The 20679-nt window shown below is 45.8% G+C and overlaps 1 protein-coding gene across 1 annotated transcript in view; it reads right to left on the bottom strand.

Annotated features, from left to right (window-relative positions):
• The window catches only part of FAM166A (family with sequence similarity 166 member A), a 52901-nt gene extending 32403 nt beyond the window's left edge, over nt 1-20498 (bottom strand). The window contains exons 1-3 of the mRNA XM_043499049.1: nt 20252-20498; nt 9111-9171; nt 1675-1889 (exon numbers count right to left, since the gene is read on the bottom strand). Of these exons, the coding sequence (XP_043354984.1) occupies nt 1675-1889; nt 9111-9171; nt 20252-20498 (523 nt within the window). The remainder of the gene's footprint in view (nt 1-1674; nt 1890-9110; nt 9172-20251) is intronic.
• Between the last annotated feature and the right edge of the window lie 181 nt (nt 20499-20679).

Raw genomic sequence — 20679 nt, 5'->3', positions numbered from 1 at the left:
TTGGCTATGTGGAAAATCATTGAGGACAGTTTGTTCCACCATTAGGGGCCATGCGTTCCAGGCATGGGACACGAAGCGTAAGTTGGGTGAGTCATCTTTTCTCCATTTGCAGGATGAAAGGTTCCTGAGTGCTTAAGATCAAACAGTAGATGCTAGTTTTGGTTCAAGGTTCATTTAAGCAGCTTTTTGCCCGTGGGATCATTGTTGTCAGAACCTCAGGATGTAGGATGGCTAGTGAAGTCTCCAACCCCTATTGAAGGGTAGCTGTGATTTGCTAAAACCGATGTGGGCCAGGTGACATATGGTGGCTTACAGATATTTGTGATCTTAAGCTGGCTGATTCTCATTGTGATAGCACATAGTGTTGAAAAGTTTGAGTCCACAGAGCAGGTATTCCACAGCTGTTGTCTCATGAACATTGCCGGTCCATGTTCTGGGTGATGTTGGCTCACTGCTAAGTGATATCCTGGAATGTGACATTTGATGCTTTCTTGTGGTCCAATAAGTGAACCTCTTGTAGTGCGAGGACATCAATCTTCTGTTCGTGTATTAGATTGGTCGGGTCATTGCATTTTGCAGGAGAGAGGCCTTCCACCTGCAGGGGGCATACACATAGGTAGGAGCCTATTTTTCTTTTTCAGTGTTCACCCTGCAAAGGGTCATTTCACTTGAGATCACCATGAGTCTGTCAATTGGTGTTCAGTTGTCATACTGATGTCTTGGTTGTGCCAAAGCACTTAACAGGAAGGGCTAAGTGAAGGTTGACATCACCTCCTTTAGGTGGTGACAAGCATATGGAGCATACCTTGGGAGGGCCAATCTTTGAGCCAAGTTAGACAGTGAAGGACATTTTGGTGTCACAGAGGTGCAATTCCTGAACCCATCACTGTAAGGAAGCCATCCCTGCTCAGATCAGGAGTAAAACTACCCAATACTGCAGAGAAACATGACTGTATCATAAAGCAGATCTGCTAGTCTCTTCCATCTACCTAGGGTAGGCCAAACAGTGATGCAATGCAACACTGATCAGCTGCTATAAAATCTTACAGTCACAACAGCTACTTCTCAAACACTATAGGAAAAACACATGAGAAAAGAACTCGACCCAGCTAGAGTGAACAAGGAGCTACGCATAAAAGTGGAGCTTACGCGGGGCTGAGCGTGCTGCTGCTAATGCAATCTTGGTTTCAGATATTCAGATCTGTTGCACAGGGAGCATGTGTGCTGCCCACGGGCACTTCTATTCCAGAGGAGCCTAGGGTCAACAGTGAGGGTGCATGCAAAATCCTGTAAGTGCGAATCTATGTGGGCACTTCTTTAAAGAGAAGAAAATGCTTCACTCTACAGGTGCTTGGTAATGAGGAGAATGAGAAGATGCACATTGTAACTCCCCTGGCAACAGGAGAATGAGAGGTCTCATTGAAGATCCTTAAATTCTAAGGTCAGAGGGAATCATTGTGGTAATCTAGTCTGACTGCCTGTATATCACAGGTCACCACCACCACCAGCATCCGCAATGACTAATCATGGAACTGTGATTGTTCCATGAAAGCATGTCCTACTAGTCCAAATATCATAAACACAAACCCAGGCCACCACGGTGACACCTCTGACTTCAGCTGGCAGAACTTCCCTTTGTCTTTATTCCTTGGCAAAATCTTGAGTTTCACTCACCAGTGTATCTGGGAAAGTAACTGTAGTTTTGATCCAGCATCTGGTTTGAAGGATGCTTTGTACCACTAAAGTCCTCTATGAACCTTGGCTTCACCAGGGGTGCCAGCACAGAGCAAGAGCTCTTTGGAACACTGTAGTCTGTCAGCAGGCGAGAGGTGGTTTTGCCATAGGTTTCTCCAATCTGGTAGTGGATTTGAGGGTAGAACCCACCATATCTGAGGAGGAAATCATAGACAGGTGCTTACTGGTTTGGCAGTGATGAACATTTTAAAGTTCCAGCTTCTCCACACATAGATAGAATAGTTAGTTTCATTGTTATGTTTGCATGTATCTGAAAGAGTGTGTAATGAGGGAATATGTGGGTGCAAACGTGGGGTGCAAGTGTCAATTGCAAATGAAGATGTATATGGAGATGAAAGTGCACATAGAATCATAGAATATCAGGGTTGGAAGGGACCTCAGGAGGTCATCTAGTCCAACCCCCTGCTCAGAGCAGGACCAATCCCCTACTAAATCATGCCAATCCCAACACATGCCAATGTGTTGCTATGTGAAAAGCATGAAAGTGTGCAAGTTGAAAGCGTGCATGTGGGTGTGTGAGATGCTTTGTTGGGGAGTCCAGAACACTAAGTTACCTTGTTACCCTGTCTCAGCAAGAGAGAAATCTGCTGCGACTAAACTGTGTGTCAGCTCCTCAACATTTCAGTCTGTTAGCCGGCCCAACAAACTCTTTAGGATTCTGCCAATCCTTGCCTTGCCATGCAGATAATCCTGGGTATACTACAGTTCCCGAGACCTCTGGAATAATGTTCCGTTGTGGCATCCAGTCCCTGTTACTGGATGCCCACAGAAATATCACGTCCACTGTCTCCAAAGAGACACCAGCCTGTTGTCTCAGCTGAGGATGTGTCCCTCGCTGCAGCATAACACTGAGATGAATTTATAATAAAACAAGAATAAGTTTAATAATAGAGATTTAAGTGGTACTAAGCAGTTATAACAGAAACAGAAAATGGTTACAAATAAAAAAAGAACAACACACTTCTAAGAGTCTACATATAACCTTAGCAGCCACCAAGCTTTGTCTAAAGGAGTTCTCACCTACAGTCACTTTTCAGTGTCGACCAACCAACCTAGCTGGGAATCCACTGTTTATAGATTCAAAGAGTACTGACCTCTTTGTCCCCTCAGTGATGGGTAACAAGATGCCTTTTTGCTTCTCCTTATATTCCCCAAAGTGCCTTGTCTTTGTCTCAAGACTGTCTCAGGCTGACTCCCAAGGTCCTCTCTTGAGTTCAGCCTGTTGTGTCCTACAGCATGCTGACACCATGATGTTTCCTCATCCACCTGATGACCTCAGATGCAAATGAGCTGCCTATTGTCTTTGGCATCCCTATTTATGTTATAGACATAGGCAAACTGGCAAATCAACATTCCATGGTTTGCCAGAAGCTGGGAATGAGTGACAGGGGATGGATCACTTGATGATTACCTGTTATGTTCATTCCCTCTGGGGCACCTGACACTGACCACTGATGGAAGACAGGATACTGGGCTAGATGGATTTTTGGCCCGACCTGGTATGACCGTTCGTATGTTCTTTGTCTAGGACAAACTTTTTTAACAACTTTGCCCCCAAAACATATTTCAGAACCATATTTCCAGCACACATGCATAACTCAATAAACACCCTCCATACATACATCACACAATGATATTATTGACCAGTGTGTCACCAGCTTTCATTTGATACTATACACAACTCTCTTGGCAGATAAATATGAGGACAATAATGAGTTAGGTGTAATAAGTGTGTCAGACCTGAAGGGAGTTTACAGACCAGTGAGCAGAGATGACCCATGCCTGCTAATAGTGGGGGGGCACAACCCCAGAGCAGCTGAGTCATGCCCTGCCAGGCAGCCCCCCCCCCCCCCGGTAAAGTAGTGCCACCCCCTCCTGGAAAGCAGCGGCTGCTCCCTATAACATCCCGCAGTTCCTTCTGCCTCTCCCAGCAGAGTTAGAGAAGCTCCCTCTCTCTGCCCGGTGCAGCTCGTTGGCTCAGCTACCCAGCAGGGAGGTGGCCCAGCTGTACCTTGTGACTGAACAATCGGGGGGGGGAGGAATGTGACCCTGCATGCCCCCTCCAAGCATTGCCTCTGCAAGGGAGCCCTCTGCCAGATGGCATTGAGGGGCTCTTAGTGCAAGCATGGTTTGTAGGGGTGTGAAAAGGTGCACCTGGGTCTGCATGCATGTGTACAAGTTTGTGAATGGGACTGTAGATACATGTAAGGTAGAGCTTGTCAGTGTGTGTGTGTGAATGTATAGAAGTGTGAATGGGCCTGCGTGAATCTGTGCATGTGGTGGGTGGGAGAGATGGGTGAGTTCTGGTAGTTTGATTTTGGCAAAACCTCAGTCATCATGTGTTATTTTTATAATTAACAGTAAAACTTCTCTCAGTTCCAGATAACACCCTGGCAGAACAGGTGCTAGCTCACGCCAAGGCCCCAGGCTTTACTGAACACTTACAAATGCATAGCTGGAAACAAGTCTTGTTTTCCTGTGGTGTTAGCACCATCAAAACGGATAGTAGATGGTAAGTTGATAAGATTGTCTTTAGACTTTATAAAATGCTTCTAGAATGCTGCATGTACTGATCTCACTTATAATTTCTATAGCCCCGGTATAAAGTTATATTGAGTATTTTCACTGTAAACCTTTGTAATTGTGTAACTCACCAAAACAGGAAAAGCAGCATTGATTAAGGTAAAGTGCTCACCCTGCATACAAGAATGACCCACTGAAGGTGACTGACATATTGTGTAGCATCAAAAGACAGATTTTGTTGATTGCATTTCTAACTTCTGCCAGGAATGAGAGACCTACACATGAACGCATCCCATCAGTTTTGGATTCTGGAGAGGAGGGGATAAAAATCCCTGACAAGAGGAAACTGAATTTCTTTTATGCTGTCTGGACTCTGAGGGGCAAGGATTCCTAAACATAAGCATAGAGATCCCCATGCTGGTTGACACGAGTTAAACCTGAAAAGACATTTGGTGCTGACAGATTACTATCTCTCTGTCACCTTTTGAAACCATAGACTGACCTCCCTTCTGTGTATATGTTGCCTGCTTTAAGTTATAAATAACTAGTTTCTTTTTTCTAGTTAATAAACCTAGAGATAGTTTATTAAAGGATTGGCTACAGGTGTTGTCTTTGGTGTAAGATCTGGGATAACAATTGATCCTGGGTAAGTGACTAGTCTCTTGGGACTGGAAGCAATGTGAATATTTTGTAATTTTGGTTAAGTGCCCATGTATCACTAAGTCCAGCTTGCATGGATGGAAAGATAGACTGGAGAGCCCCAGAGGAATGTCTGCGAATGTCCATGGTAAGACCAGTTCAGTGATCCAGGAATTCACATTTGTTATCAGGTTGGTGAAATCTAATTATAGACTATTCCGCCAGTTTGGCATGTCTGCCCTGTTTTTGCAATCCAGACAGTGTGACACCATGGTTTGAGTTTGCATTCACAGCTTGTAAGAACACTGAATATTTTACAATCTCCAAATGTTCTGTATTTAATCGTGCGTCTAAAAATGAACAAAATGAGCTTTTTACCTTTAAATAATTCCTGCCCTTCTGCTATAAGAAGGGGGATGGGGAAAAAATAGGAAACACTGAAAAAATACATATGCAATAATTGATGCGTGTTTCAAAGGAAAAGTTATAGGATGGTACACAATTCAGTAAGGAATTAAGGACACAATATACAGATAGATGGTGTAAACAGGATATAGCACATTGATATTAACAGGTCACAGTTACACTGATAGTAACAACTAAAGCCAAAGTCTGGTGCAATAAATGAGTTTGTAACCAAATAGCAAGCAAATTATTCACAGGGCTTAGTCTGGCATTTTCACTGAGCAGGGATTTCAGATATTTGTGTTACTATTGTGACGGATTGGATCACAGAAACCCCCTAAGAGCTGCCACCTGATGTGCCAAGACTACTTCTGCCCTTCTTTCCTGCCCAGTCAGCTTAGGACTCCAGCACCCTGCCTGGTTTGAGCCAGACCCACTATCCTGCTGCAACCCAGACCCAGGTCTGAACCACGTCCCCTAACAGCTGTAGGCTCCAACTGAAAGCAGCTTGCAGAAGTGTGCCTGTCTTTAACACTCAGATGCCCAACTCCCAATGGAGTCCAAAGCCCAAATAAATCTGTTTTACCATGTATAAAGCTTATTCAGGGTAAACTCAAATTGTTAGCCCTCTATAACACTGATAGAAAGATATGCACAGCTGTTTGCCCCGCTCCCCCAAGTATTAATACATACTCTGGGTTAATTAATAAGTAAAAAATGATTTTATAAATACAGAAAGTAGGATTTAAGTGGTTCCAAGTAGTAACAGACAGAACAAAGTGAATTACCAAGCAAAATAAAATAGAACTCAAGTCTATGTCTAATCAAACGGAATACAGAAAATCTCACCCTTAGAGATGTTTCAATAACTTTCTTTCATAGATTGGACACCTTCCTAGTTTGGGCACAATCCTTTCCTCTGATACAGCCCTTGTTCCAGCTCAGGTAGTAGCTACGGGAGTCCTTATGATGGTTCCTTCTTGTTCTGTTCCACCCACTGATATATCTTTTACATAAGGTGGGAATCCTTTGTCCCTCTGGGTTCCCACCCCTCCTTCTCAGTGGAAAAGCACCAGGTTAAAGATGCATTCCAGTTCAGGTGACATGATCACATGTCACTGTAAGACCCCAAGCCTTCATTCCTTCCAGCCTGACTCACAGGAAGGCCTGCCTGTAAACAGAGCCATCCACAGTCAGTTGTCCTGGTTGATAGGAGTCATCAAGATTCCAAGTCACCATTAATGGCCCACACTTCGCATAACTACAATAGGCCCTCAGAGTTATATTTCATATTTCTAGTTTCAGATATAAGAGTGATACATTTATACAAATAGGATGACCACACTCAGTAGATTATAAGCTTTGTAATGATACCTTACAAGAGATCTTTTGCATGAAGCATATTTTGGTTATATTATATTCACACTCATAGACTCATAGATATTAAGGTCAGAAGGGACCATTATGATCATCTAGTCTGACCTGCACAATGCAGGTCACAGAATCTCACCCACCCAATCCTGCAATAAACCTCTCACCTATGTCTGAGCTATTGAAGTCCTCAAATCATGGTTTAAAGACTTCAAGGTGCAGAGAATCCTCCAGCAAGTGACCCGTGCCTCATGCTACAGAGGAAGGCAAAAAACTCCCAGGGCCTCTTCCAATCTGCCCTGGAGGAAAATTCCTTCCCGACCCCAAATATGGCAATCAGCTGAACCCTGAGCATGTGGGCAAGATGCACCATCCAGATACCCAGGAAAGAATTCTCTGTAGTAACTCAGATCCCATCCCATCTAACATCCCATCACAGGCCATTGGGCCTATTTACCACGAATAGTTAAAGATCAATTAATTGCCAAAATTATGTTATCCCATCATACCATCTCCTCCATAAACTCATCAGCATACTTTTATAAATCATATAGAGTGTGTCACAACTATGTCATAGTTCACTGGACCATGAACAAAATCATTTTGTGTTGGTGCTTTTGTTCAGAGCTGATGTGTGACGACTACATGGTTTGTTTGCTCTTTTGCCTCAAGTAATACTATGTCTCTGAGGCCCATTATAGAAAACATGTCTTATAGTGAATGCTCAAGGAGCTCAATCCATTTAACTTAACAAAGAGAAGATTAAAGGTGACTTGATCACAGTTTATATTTACCTGTGGCCTTGGAATCTAAGAAATACTAAAAATAAATATTAAACAGAACTTAACTACAAACAAACAAAAATCTTGAAGGTTAAACCACAATATAGCATTTAAAGACATCTTTAATAACAAACAAAACCCAGAAAATTCCTATATATACACAAACACACACACACATATCACACACAAAAAACTATGTTTAAAAGAACATTATTTAGGTTGCAAAGTCAAATCCTCAACAGTTAGGAAATGCCAGTATTTAGGTTGCTAGTGCTACCTTAATTCAATTCTCTGATGTGTATTCATTATGATATAGTCTTTAATTACATATTATTTTTCCCCCCTGGACCCTGGTCTCGACCAAATGCACAGGATTGATGGTGGTCAATGAATGAGCAGAAATTCATTCATGTTTTCTTTCCTACCTGAAGCCAGAAGCCCCTGCCATGCGCTGTGCATAAGGCTGCGGGTGCCAGTGGATATCCAGGTTGAGGAAGCATCACTGCCCCTGGTTCAAAGAAGAAAGCAGCTGGCCATCAAGGAACCAGAGAGTGAGGAAATCAGAGCGGAGGCATGGCAGTCCATAACCGTCAGAGGCAAGAGGACGAGGTGGCATTTTACACAGCTGTAGGCAGATGAGGATGGGCAGGCTATGAGAACCAGGAGGAATTCCACACAGCTAGAAGTTTCCAGTTGTTACCACATCCTCAGCATGAAAAGGGGAAGCTCTCTCTGATGATCTAGCTGATTGAATGGAAGAGAGCATTCTAGGAGACATCTGTCTGAGCCTAACCTATAAGAAAGTCAAGCTTGCCACCCCAAATACCTGCATCCATTCAAGGAAGACAACAATCCTTGTTGGGGATTCTATACTGAGAAGAACGGAAAGACGGTTCCACAAGGGCCAGGCATATGACAGGACAGAGTCCTCCCAGAACCAAGACAGGTTTCTGAAGTCAGTGGGGAAGGATCCACTTGTGAGGCTGCCTATTGGCACTAATGACACTGTTGTGGGGCACCTCACAGATTATCGACGACTTAAACGACTCAGAAGGGTGCTGAAAGAGAGGAATGCCTGAATGATCTTTCTTGGAGATCCTTCCTGTCCTATAAGCAAAGGAAGATTCTAGGAGTGAACTGCTGGCTAGGGAAGTGGTGTACAGGTCTGGCTTTGTGGATCATTGGGCCACCTTCTATGGGAAAAGAGGTGGCTGTAAAGTTTGGATGGCCTCCATCTCAGTACAAGGGGAACCAGTCTTCTGGCTAGGCTGGCTTCTGAACAGATTGTCTAGAGTAGTAAGGGGGCAGTGGGATTCACTAGGGGACTTATGTGCTTGGATCGTTCACCTCCCAGGACAATGCCTTAATCACTGTGTTAACAGGTATTCTAGGGCAGGGCTCTTTCAATCTCTCCTGTTGATGCTAGTCCACTTTGTATAAATAATTAAATAGAATAGCTGAAAGCCCATGCTGTTACACGTGTGTGGCATTTGGGCCAAGTATTCCACCAATGCAATGATTGCTTGCAAATTAGCTGCAGAGTAAGGGTGCTGATTTGTTGAGTTACCTTTGATATCACAGTTGTCTAGGTCTCTTGAGGAATGAGCAGAAATTCATTCATGTTTTCTTTCCTACCTGAAGCCAGAAGCCCCTGCCATGCGCTGTGCATAAGGCCCCTGCCATGCGCTGTTCCTCTCTGAGAGGAACAAAAGACAGAAGAGACAGGGTCCTAGCATCCCATTTACCTGGGACAGAAGACAAAGAAAGGGGAGGAGCTGTTGGGGCCAGAGATATAGGATGCCTCGGTTGGAAGGAGGAGGCTGCTGGACTGGGTAGAGAGTGCAGCCAGAGCCCACCTGGATGCAGAAGAGACCTAGATGTCCTGTGCTGAGGGACACCAGGCCTGAGGACCTGGAGAGTTTCCTGTGCTGGGTTCAGATGCTCAATAAACCCTCCAGTTTTACACTGGTGGAGAGTCACTCCAGTCTAGAGATCAGGGTTGCATTATGCCCTCTGGGTGTGGAGGCCCTGGGGGTCCAGAGCCAGTGGACTCCCTGTGGGGCCCATGGCGAGAGACAGGAGTGCTGAAAGCTCAGAAAGTGCAGTTCCAGGAGGCGGAGGGGCTTAACCCCTGAGAGAGAGCGGATCCCCGAGAAGGGCTGTCACACTGAAGGGGGTTCCTCCCAGGAACCTACAGAGCTGAGAAAGAGCACAAGTCCTATGAGTCTGTGAAGGGACACAGAAATATACGGCCAGCAGAGTTAAGGACAAAAAGGAGTTTTAAAATATTTTAGGAACAAAAATGATCCTGACAAAAGTCCTGTCCGTTACTAGATGGAAATGGTAGAATTATCAATAGTAATGGAGAAAAGGCAGAAGTGTTCAACAAATATTTCTGTTCTGTATTTGGGTGAAAAAAAAGCAGGCGACTGTCTCCATATGGGGATGATATGTTATGTTGGGGATATGTTATCCCCATATGCATATGTTATATGGGGATGATATGTTATCATCCCCATATGGACCATCTCCATATGGGGATGATAACACTCTTTCCATTCCACTAGTATCTCTGGAGGATGTTAAACAGAAGCTACTAAAGTTATACACTTTAAAACGAACAGGTTCAGATAAAACTCTTGGCTGCAAGTTAAAAGAGCTGGCTGAGGAGTTCACTGGACCATTAACACTGATTTTCAGTAAGTCTTGGAGCACTGAAGATGTCCCAGAAGACTGGAAGAAAGCTAATGTTGTGCCCATTTTTAAAAAGAGTAAATGGGATGACCTGAGTAATTATAGCATTGTCAGCCTGACATCAATCCCAGGCAAGATAATGGAGCAGCTGATATGGGACTTGATTAATAAAGAATTAAAGGGAGGGTAATGTAATTAATGTAAAACAACATGGATTTGTGGAAAATACATCTTGTCACACTATATTTTTACGGGTTTCAGAATAGCAGCCGTGTTAGTCTGTATTCGCAAAAAGAAAAGGAGTACTTGTGGCACCTTAGAGACTAACAAATTTATTAGAGCATAAGCTTTCGTGAGCTACAGCTCACTTCATCGGATGCATTTGGTGGAAAAAACAGAGGAGAGATTTATATACACACACACAGAGAACATGAAACAATGGGTTTATCATACACACTGTAAGGAGAGCGATCACTTAAGATAAGCCATCACCAGCAGCAGGGGGGGGGGAAGGAGGAAAACCTTTCATGGTGACAAGCAAGGTAGGCTAATTCCAGCAGTTAACAAGAATATCAGAGGAACAGTGGGGGGTGGGGTGGGAGGGAGAAATACCATGGGGAAATAGTTTTACTTTGTGTAATGACTCATCCATTCCCAGTCTCTATTCAAGCCTAAGTTAATTGTATCCAGTTTGCAAATTAATTCCAATTCAGCAGTCTCTCGTTGGAGTCTGTTTTTGAAGCTTTTTTGTTGAAGGATAGCCACTCTTAGGTCTGTGATCGAGTGACCAGAGAGATTGAAGTGTTCTCCAACTGGTTTTTGAATGTTATAATTCTTGACGTCTGATTTGTGTCCATTCATTCTTTTACGTAGAGACTGTCCAGTTTGGCCAATGTACATGGCAGAGGGGCATTGCTGGCACATGATGGCATATATCACATTGGTAGATGCGCAGGTGAAGGAGCCTCTGATAGTGTGGCTGATGTGATTAGGCCCTATGATGGTATCCCCTGAATAGATATGTGGACAGAGTTGGCAACGGGCTTTGTTGCAAGGATAGGTTCCTGGGTTAGTGGTTCTGTTGTGTGGTGTGTGGTTGCTGGTGAGTATTTGCTTCAGATTGGGGGACTGTCTGTAAGCAAGGACTGGTCTGTCTCCCAAGATCTGTGAGAGTGATGGCTCGTCCTTCAGGATAAGTTGTAGATCCTTGATGATGCGTTGGAGAGGTTTTAGTTGGGAGCTGAAGGTGATGGCTAGTGGCGTTCTGTTGTTTTCTTTGTTGGGCCTGTCCTGTAGTAGGTATTTTTACGAGATTTGTAATTTGATTGATAAAGGTAATAGTGTTGACATAACATACTTAACCCTCTGTAAGGCATTTGACTAAGTACCACACAACATCTGAGAATGATATAAAATTAACTGATAGGCCTCAAAACGTGACTGTAAACAGGGAATGGGAGTGGCAGTGCTTCCTGTGGGGTCCTGCAGGGATCCGGTTTTGGTCCTACGCTGTTTAGCATTTTTATCAATGACTTGGAATAAAGCAAAATCATCACAGTTACGTAGTAAATAATAAGTGGTAAATAATAAAGAGGACAGCTCACTGATTCTGAGCGATCTGGATCTCTTGTTAAACTGTCTACAAGCAAACACTATGGCTAGAGGTAAGTGTATACATCTAGGACCAAACAAAGTCGGCTACACTTACAGGATGAGGGACTCTTTCCTGGGAAGCAGGGACTCTGAAAAAGACTTCAGAGTCATGGTAGAATATAAACTGAACATGAGCTCCCAGTGTGATGCTGTGGCCCAAAGGGCTAATGCGATCCTGGGATGTCCAAACAGGGGAATCTCAAGTAGGAGCAGAGAGGTTATTTTAGGTCTATATTTGGCACTGGTGCCACTGTTATTGGAATCCTGTGTCCAGCTCAGGTGCGCACACTTCAGGAAGAACGTTGACAAATTGGTGAGAGTTCAGATGAGAGACACGAAACTGATGAAAGGATCAGAAAACCTGCCTTAGTGATAGACTCAAGTTCCTCAATCCATTTAGCTTAGCAAAGAGAAGGTCAAGGGGTGACTTGATCACAGTCTATATGTACCTAAATGGGGAACAAATATTTACTAATGGGCTTTTCAATCTAGCAGAGAAAGATCTAACATGATCCAATGGCTAGAAGTTGAAGCTAGACAAATTCAGAGAGGCAATAAAGCATACATTTTAAAAGATGAGAGTAATTAACTATTGGAACAAAAAGAAAAGGAGTACTTGTGGCACCTTAGAGACTAACAAATTTATTAGAGCATAAGCTTTCGTGAGCTACAGCTCACTTCATCGGATGCATTTGGTGGAAAAAACAGAGGAGAGATTTATATACACACACAGAGAACATGAAACAATGGGTTTATCATACACACTGTAAGGAGAGTGATCACTTAAGATAAGCCATCACCAGCAGCGGGGGGGGGGGGGAAAGGAGGAAAACCTTTCATGGTGACAAGCAAGGTAGGCTAATTCCAGCAGTTAACAAGAATATCAGAGGAACAGTGGAGGGTGGGGTGGGGAGGGGGGAGAAATACCATGGGGAAATAGTTTTACTTTGTGTAATGACTCATCCATTCCCAGTCTCTATTCAAGCCTAAGTTAATTGTATCCAGTTTGCAAATTAATTCCAATTCAGCAGTCTCTCGTTGGAGTCTGTTTTTGAAGCTTTTTTGTTGAAGGATAGCCACTCTTAGGTCTGTAATCGAGTGACCAGAGAGATTGAAGTGTTCTCCAACTGGTTTTTGAATGTTATAATTCTTGACGTCTGATTTGTGTCCATTCATTCTTTTACGTAGAGACTGTCCAGTTTGGCCAATGTATATGGCAGAGGGGCATTGCTGGCACATGATGGCATATATCACATTGGTAGATGCGCAGGTGAAGGAGCCTCTGATAGTGTGGCTGATGTGATTAGGCCCTATGATGGTATCCCCTGAATAGATATGTGGACAGAGTTGGCAACGGGCTTTGTTGCAAGGATAGGTTCCTGGGTTAGTGGTTCTGTTGTGTGGTGTGTGGTTGCTGGTGAGTATTTGCTTCAGGTTGGGGGGCTGTCTGTAAGCAAGGACTGGTCTGTCTCCCAAGATCTGTGAGAGTGATGGGTCGTCCTTCAGGATAGGTTGTAGATCCTTGATGTTGCGTTGGAGAGGTTTTAGTTGGGGGCTGAAGGTGATGGCTAGTGGCGTTCTGTTATTTTCTTTGTTGGGTTGTCCTGTAGTAGGTGACTTCTGGGTACTCTTCTGGCTCTGTCAATCTGTTTCTTCACTTCAGCAGGTGGGTATTGTAGTTGTAGGAATGCATGATAGAGATCTTGTAGGTGTTTGTCTCTGTCTGAGGGGTTGGAGCAAATGCGGTTATATCGTAGAGCTTGGCTGTAGACAATGGATCGAGTGGTATGATCTGGATGAAAGCTAGAGGCATGTAGGTAGGAATAGAGGTCAGTAGGTTTCCGATATAGGGTGATGTTTATGTGACCATCGCTTATTAGCACCGTAGTGTCCAGGAAGTGGTTCTCTTGTGTGGACTGGTCCAGGCTGAGGTTGATGGTGGGATGGAAATTGTTGAAATCATGGTGGAATTCCTCAAGAGCTTCTTTTCCATGGGTCCAGATGATGAAGATGTCATCAATGTAGCGCAAGTAGAGTAGGGGCATTAGGGGACGAGAGTTGAGGAAGCGTTGTTCTAAGTCAGCCATAAAAATGTTGGCATACTGTGGGGCCATGCGGGTACCCATCGCAGTGCCGCTGATTTGAAGGTATACATTGTCACCAAATGTGAAATAGTTATGGGTCAGGACAAAGTCACAAAGTTCAGCCACCAGGTTAGCCGTGACAGTATCGGGGATATTGTTCCTGACGGCTTGTAGTCCATCTTTGTGTGGAATGTTGGTGTAGAGGGCTTCTACATCCATAGTGGCTAGGATGGTGTTTTTAGGAAGATCACCAATGGACTGTAGTTTCCTCAGGAAGTCAGTGGTGTCTCGAAGATAGCTGGGAGTGCTGGTAGCGTAGGGCCTGAGGAGGGAGTCTACATAGCCAGACATTGCATCCGATGAAGTGAGCTGTAGCTCCCGAAAGCTTATGCTCTAATAAATTTGTTAGTCTCTAAGGTGCCACAAGTACTCCTTTTCTTTTTGCGAATACAGACTAACACAGCTGCTACTCTGAAACCTGTAACTATTGGAACAATTTACCAAAGGTCGTGGTGGATTTGCCATCACTGACAATTTTAAAATCATAATGGGATGTTTTTCTAAAAGTTCTAATAATTATTTTGGGGAAGTTCTATGGCCTGTGGTATATGGGTGTGTGCATGTGTCAGACTAGATGATGATAATGGTCCCTTCTGGCCTTGGAATCTATGAATCTAATGGGCACAGACTTTTGTGTCTGTTCCCTCCAAGCTTGAACCCTTCTGATCCATCCCTTCCAACTTGTCCCTGTTCCATTGCGGTCTCTTCCCCACCTGTCTCCTCATCCTAGCTCCATTCTCCTCAACTAGCCAGCACCAGTTTCCAATCCTCCAGCTTCTCATCCTAGTCCCCGTCTCCCCCTCCACACTCCTGTTCCGTCTCCCCCATTCCTATTCTCAGTATCCATGCCCAGCCAGTCCCACTTTCCCTCCTTCCAGATCCTCATCCAATCGGTCTCCTTCCCCTCCACCTCCTTCTCCCTACTTTACTGGTTTTTAGTCCCAGTTTCCTTGCCCAGCCAATCCCAGTCTACTCCCAATACCTAGTCTCCTTCCTTCCCCCATGCTCCTTGTCCTAATCCACTTCTGCACACTGAGAACAGAGGAGAGTCAGGCTCCATGCTTTCATTTATGGTGTCTGGTGCTGGCCCAGCCCAGAACAGCAATTAAAGGGAAAGACCTGCTCTGTCCCCAACAGCCTCAGGCTGGAGCAGATTCAACGCAGGTGAAGTCTTTTGGAAATTTAGCTGCAAAGCTCTAGCAGGTGTCCTCTGAGCATGTGTAATCTGCCCTTTTTCAAAGTCTGATGAATTGGTCAAGTTTGGGCATATTTAAAAGGGCTGGCAAAAGGAAGGTCCCCAATATAAAGGCCAAGTCCCTGCCAAATTTCAAAACCCAAAGAACAGGGGCAGGAGAGGTTCTAAAGAAAAGGACATCAGAATTAAATATGGGCAAAACATATTTTTCCTTATCCCTGTTCCTACAGCTGAACCATTTTGGCTGAAGGTCACTGAAATAATTCAGCCTGAAACAGACACCCTGGGTGGAAAATTTCAGCCCAGACCGTCACAGTTCGGCAAAAGTTATAAGAGATTGAAAATAGCATCTTCTAAAAGGAAGTGTCAGGCAGCCTTCATAATAGTTGGTGCTATCAGCCCCACCTATAACACGCATGTATATACATTAAAAGAAAAGGAGTACTTGTGGCACCTTAGAGACTAACAAATTTATTAGAGCATAAGCTTTCGTGAGCTACAGCTCACTTCATCGGATGCATTTGGTGGAAAAAACAGAGGGGATGCATCTGATGAAGTGAGCTGTAGCTCACGAAAGCTTATGCTCTAATAAATTTGTTAGTCTCTAAGGTGCCACAAGTACTCCTTTTCTTTTTGCGAATACAGACTAACACGGCTGCTACTCTGAAACATGTATATACATTAACAATCTTCTCCCCCACATACCCAGACACACACAATAAAGCTATGTTAAAAAAGAATGTTAAAGTTGCCAAGTCAAGCGCTCACCAATGAGGAAATGCCAGACCTTAATTCAGTCCCCTAGTGCATTATACCATCTTTAATTATATAATATGCAAATGCTCCCCTGCCTCATTCAGTGCACTTTTAAATGGAGAGTTTCATTATATCAGGAAAAAGATCACAATTCATGTCAACAATTCATCCCCCCCCGCCCCCCACCAGTTACACCAAGTTCCTTCAGCAACTGCAAGAGATACGTTCCCTGCGTGCGAGTCAGAACTCACCCTGGGATGTAGTGAGGTTCGGGGGTGAAGAGATGGTGTTTCAGTGGGGCTGCCATTGTAGCTCAGCATCTGTGCTTGGGTCTTCAACTTACAGGAGGCAGCTGCCGGGCCTGGGTGAGGGCAAACACCATGGTTGCCGTGGCAACCATTGTGAAGCTACCACAAAGCCACAGCAGCAGCAAGGCCAGAAAATTGAATACGCTCATAATTACACTGCATACCAAACGGAGCCCTGTACGTATCGGTTTTCTGGACCAACGTGTACAACAGACAACTGGCCAAGTTCCGAGGTGAGTCTAGGGTCTCTCCAAGATGGTGAATGAAAGGGCTTTTCTTAGACTTGAACTACCTTACTTGAGTTAGCGTAATACATTTGGAAAGCCCCCAGACACTTTGGTAAGACACAGCTGAATACCTTTAAAGTTGTGTTAGCAGGTTGTGTAGTAGCCTATGTCATGTAGCTTTCACCTATATTGCAAAATACCCAGCTAACATGATTGTGACGTTGTTAAACTGTGTCTACACAAGGTGCTTCAAAGTGCTTCAAATCATGTTAGCTAACTCGACATTAAAAAGTGCTCCCGATAGCATAGCCAACATAACACACAAGCCAGACTAATATTCCACAGGCTGTCCCAGTGATTTGTGCACTGTAAAAATGGCCTCTCTGGCCATACAGGCAACTTTCGCTACTCCGGGATCAACCTGGCTGAAAGTTACCAGTTTAAACTTCCCAAAGTAGCCATACGGGATTGTGATGGGGCAGCTGCCCCTCACTGGTAATGTAGGGGGTTAAAGCAACCCTGGGGAGGCTGTATGGGAGGCAGCCACTAAGGAAAAGACTTGTAGTGCCAGCCAATTAGGAGAAGGTTTATTGGAGGAGCCAATCAGGGCCAGGCTGGCCCATATAAAAAGAGGTTGCAGAGCAGGGGCAGTCACTTCCTGGAGTTTGAGGGAGGAGGGCTGGCTGCGTAGAGGGCTGGAGCACCCTGGGCAGGGCAGGGCAGGGCAGGGCAGGGCAGGGCAGGGCAGGAGAAAGCTCTAGATGCCCAACTGAGGCCCTGATACCAGGGCAGAGCAGGTGCTGAGGCTGCAGGGAAATGACCCAGGGAAGGAGATGGTGGAGTTGGAGCAGGGGCAGTATGTGGTTGCCGGCTATAGGGTCCTTGGGTTAGGGCCCGGAGTAGCGGATGGGTCCGGACTCCCACCTTCCCTTGCTGGCCACTGAGGGAAGTTAACAGTGCATGGACTGCAGTTTGCCACTGAGATGAGTGGCTAGAATCTGGACGGCAGATTGCCACTGAGGCAAGTGGTAGAATTGAGGACTGTTGGTCCCCTGGAAGGCGAGAAAGAACTTAGTGGGGCACAGCTAGAGGGCTGTGTCCAGAAGAGGATTACACGGTCTGGGGAGGGACACAGGTCCTGGACACGGAGACAGGAGTGACAACTGGTGAGACACCACCTGAGGAGAGTGCACTGACAACCCTGAGCTAATTCCCAGGATGGCCAGCAGGAGGTGCTGTGGTGGTGAGTCAAACTCCATCACAGGGATCTAGTTGCCAGATGCTTCTATGACATTCACTACTTTTGGAGAACCACTTCCAGAGCCATCTGAACATTGGTAATCAGTCTGGATCTATAGTGCCTATCAACAAGAGATACCGGGGCTGCCAGCCACAGACAACAAAACTCTGATTGCTTTTTGGGCCAAGGCATCCGCAATTCAGGGCCTTGGCTTCTGAAATCAAACACAGAAGATATACAATGGGATTTCAAAACAACTTGCTGAACAGATAATTGCATGCACCAGTAGCTAGAGCTGGGATGAAATCTGGGGTAGAAGGTGGTCTATGAGCAGGCCAAGGCAGTAGCGGTAAGTTCAGGTGTCCATTTTATGCTGCATTTTGAAAGACTGACCCATCACGAATACAAAATACTGAATGGACATGGCCTGCACTTGAGGATGTTACAGTCAGAAAAGCGATCAGCTCTGCTACCCAGGCCAAACCTGCTGAACCCTGTAAGAATCACACCAAGCTTGCCAAGACCCTCGCGAGTTAATGAGACATGCAGGCTGCTCCACTTCAGGAGACAGAGCTTGAAGAGGACGTGCCATCCCTACCCAGTCAGTCTTGTTCGTTTGTAATCTCTCTTTACTGGGACATTGTGGACAATATTGTGAGTGTTCAGACAAAGCTGCCGGTGGTGATGGTGGTGATAGTGTTGTTATGGGGAAGTTCTGGATCTATGATAGGGTGGAAATGTCCACCTATTTCTGTGGTTCCCTCCACCTCTCTGGTCATTCCTGCTCTGGTTACTGTGATGAATATGGGAATGAGCTAATAAAATGTTACAGAAATCTGTATGACTCTGTACCTATCCACTTGGCATGGCTATCCCTTGGGGGATGTGGGGGAGGGAGTGTTGATTTTTTTTCTCCCAGATGCATGGGAGATCAGAGAAGGTATCTGAGACATGGATCCATTAGGGCTGTGTGGGTGGGGGTCAACTCATTTGAATGGAACACCCTACCGAGATAATGGAAATAGAACACCAGGTATTTCAGCCGGAGTTCCCACAGTACCCTGCTGCACATGGAGCTCTGTCTGGGTTCCCAAAGGATCCTGCAGGGCCCAGGTCTTGGAGGTCTCCTGCTGTGCTGTCGGAGTCTTCTCCCTCTGAGGCTGGGCCAATGCTTCCAGCAAAGCCAAGCATTGTTCCCTTTGCCCCTTGGCTTCCACCTGTACCCAGGCCAACTCCTGCTCTACTCTGACCAGCTGGCTAATGACTTTCCCTTGGGATATGTTGGACTTGTCCAACTCTTGTTGGCACTTCCTCAGCAGGTCCCTCACATCTTGGGCATCATGGTCTCACCTCTGGGCTCTTTTCTGGTGTCTTCTTACCCTGGCTCCCAGCCCCTCTGCTTTCTTTCCCATCTGGGCCGAGACCCTCTCAGTCCTGGGTCACTCTCAGGACTTTCCCACATAAGGGCTGAATAACCCACCCAGTCTCTCCCCAATATTACGGGCCATGCCAGGTCCTTGACCACACTGACCTGGAATCCAGCTCTCTGGTCCTGTACCTCCAGCTCAAATTCTGCTGTGGGATAGATTCGGGTCTCCCCATGTACATTGGAAACATGTACTGGGAGGTATCAGTCCAGGCTAGTTTCCTTCACCTGGTCCTCCCAAACCACGGTGTACCTACACCTTGAGTCTACCAGATCCTTAATTACCATTCCTTGCAGCCTGTCACTACCCCTTGGTCAGGCCACCCTCAACTTTGGGGTAGACACCCCCGCCGCCCCCCCCCCCACAGATTGGTCCCACTCTAACAGTTTAAAATAGTCACATTCCATTACTGGGCAGCTCCTTTTAATATATCCAGGCTGGCCCCACCTGTAGCAGACTACCAGGTCTCCTAGCCTTCGCACTAGTACTTCCCATAGGCTGCAGGGCTCCCCGGACTCCTTGCAATTGCAGTGCACCCTTTGAGTCTAGAAGCCTTGGGGCTTTCCCCCTTGTGAGCTTCCCTGGGCCACTCCCTGGTGCACCCCTCTCAGTTTACCATACAGCTTGGGCCATTCCTCTCCTTTGACCTCAAAGTAGGCCTCAGCTCACTTGATTGCTTCCCCCACTAAGCCTGGCTGTAAACTCCTTACTCAGCTGTGCCCCTCCTGGTAGGACCTTCATGAATTGCTCTATGACCACCTGATCCAGGAGCTTCTCCACCAAGCTGGTCTCTGGACAAAGTCAGTGCATCGCCATGCCCAGTAGCTTCTGTGCCAGAATCCATGCCTGCTCCCCTTGCGGGAATGATGCTGTCTGGAACTTGTGCCTGTACATCTCTGATGTCAGCCCTAGCCAATCCAAAATGGTTGCCTTCACCACTAGGTAGGAACTTGCCTGCTCATCGCTTACTACCCAGTAAGCTGCCTGTGCCTCACCCATCAGGAACGGTGTTACACAGCCTGCCCAAGTTGACTCTTTCCAGTCTGCTGCTTTGCCACTGGCTCAAAGGTCTGAAGGAAGGCCTAGGGGTCATTGTCTGATCTGAGTTTTGCCAGGCCTGGAGCCAACCAACCACCAGTTCCATCACAGACTGGGTTCTTGGGTGTGGTGTGACCCGACTGCCTCTGTATCCACTCCTGCTGGTTGGAGTGGATCTCCTGCCACCATTGTTGCACCACAAACTGGACCTCCTGTTGCCATTGCAGGTTCTCCATTAATTGCATCTGTAGGGCCTGGGTCAGCTGCTGCTGCCCTTGCATAGCAGTTCCCTGATGTTGCTGGCCTGCCACCAACAGGCGGATCCCCTCGTCCATGGCCATGTGCCCCTTGTTGATCAGAGGTCAGTCCAAAGGATCCCGCTTCTGGTACTAAATGTAACAGCATGGCACCCACCTCTCACGCATGCCCCTTCTGGTCAGGTGTGTCTGCAATATCAGGCCATAACCTCAGGGCTTCCTCCTTGGAGGCAATGGTTTCACTCTCTTGGTCTACTCTGGCCCC

This window comes from Dermochelys coriacea, chromosome 16 (genome assembly GCF_009764565.3).
Source record: "Dermochelys coriacea isolate rDerCor1 chromosome 16, rDerCor1.pri.v4, whole genome shotgun sequence".
Taxonomy (NCBI): Eukaryota; Metazoa; Chordata; order Testudines; family Dermochelyidae; genus Dermochelys; species Dermochelys coriacea.
This window is presented reverse-complemented; position numbering and strand designations above follow the sequence as displayed.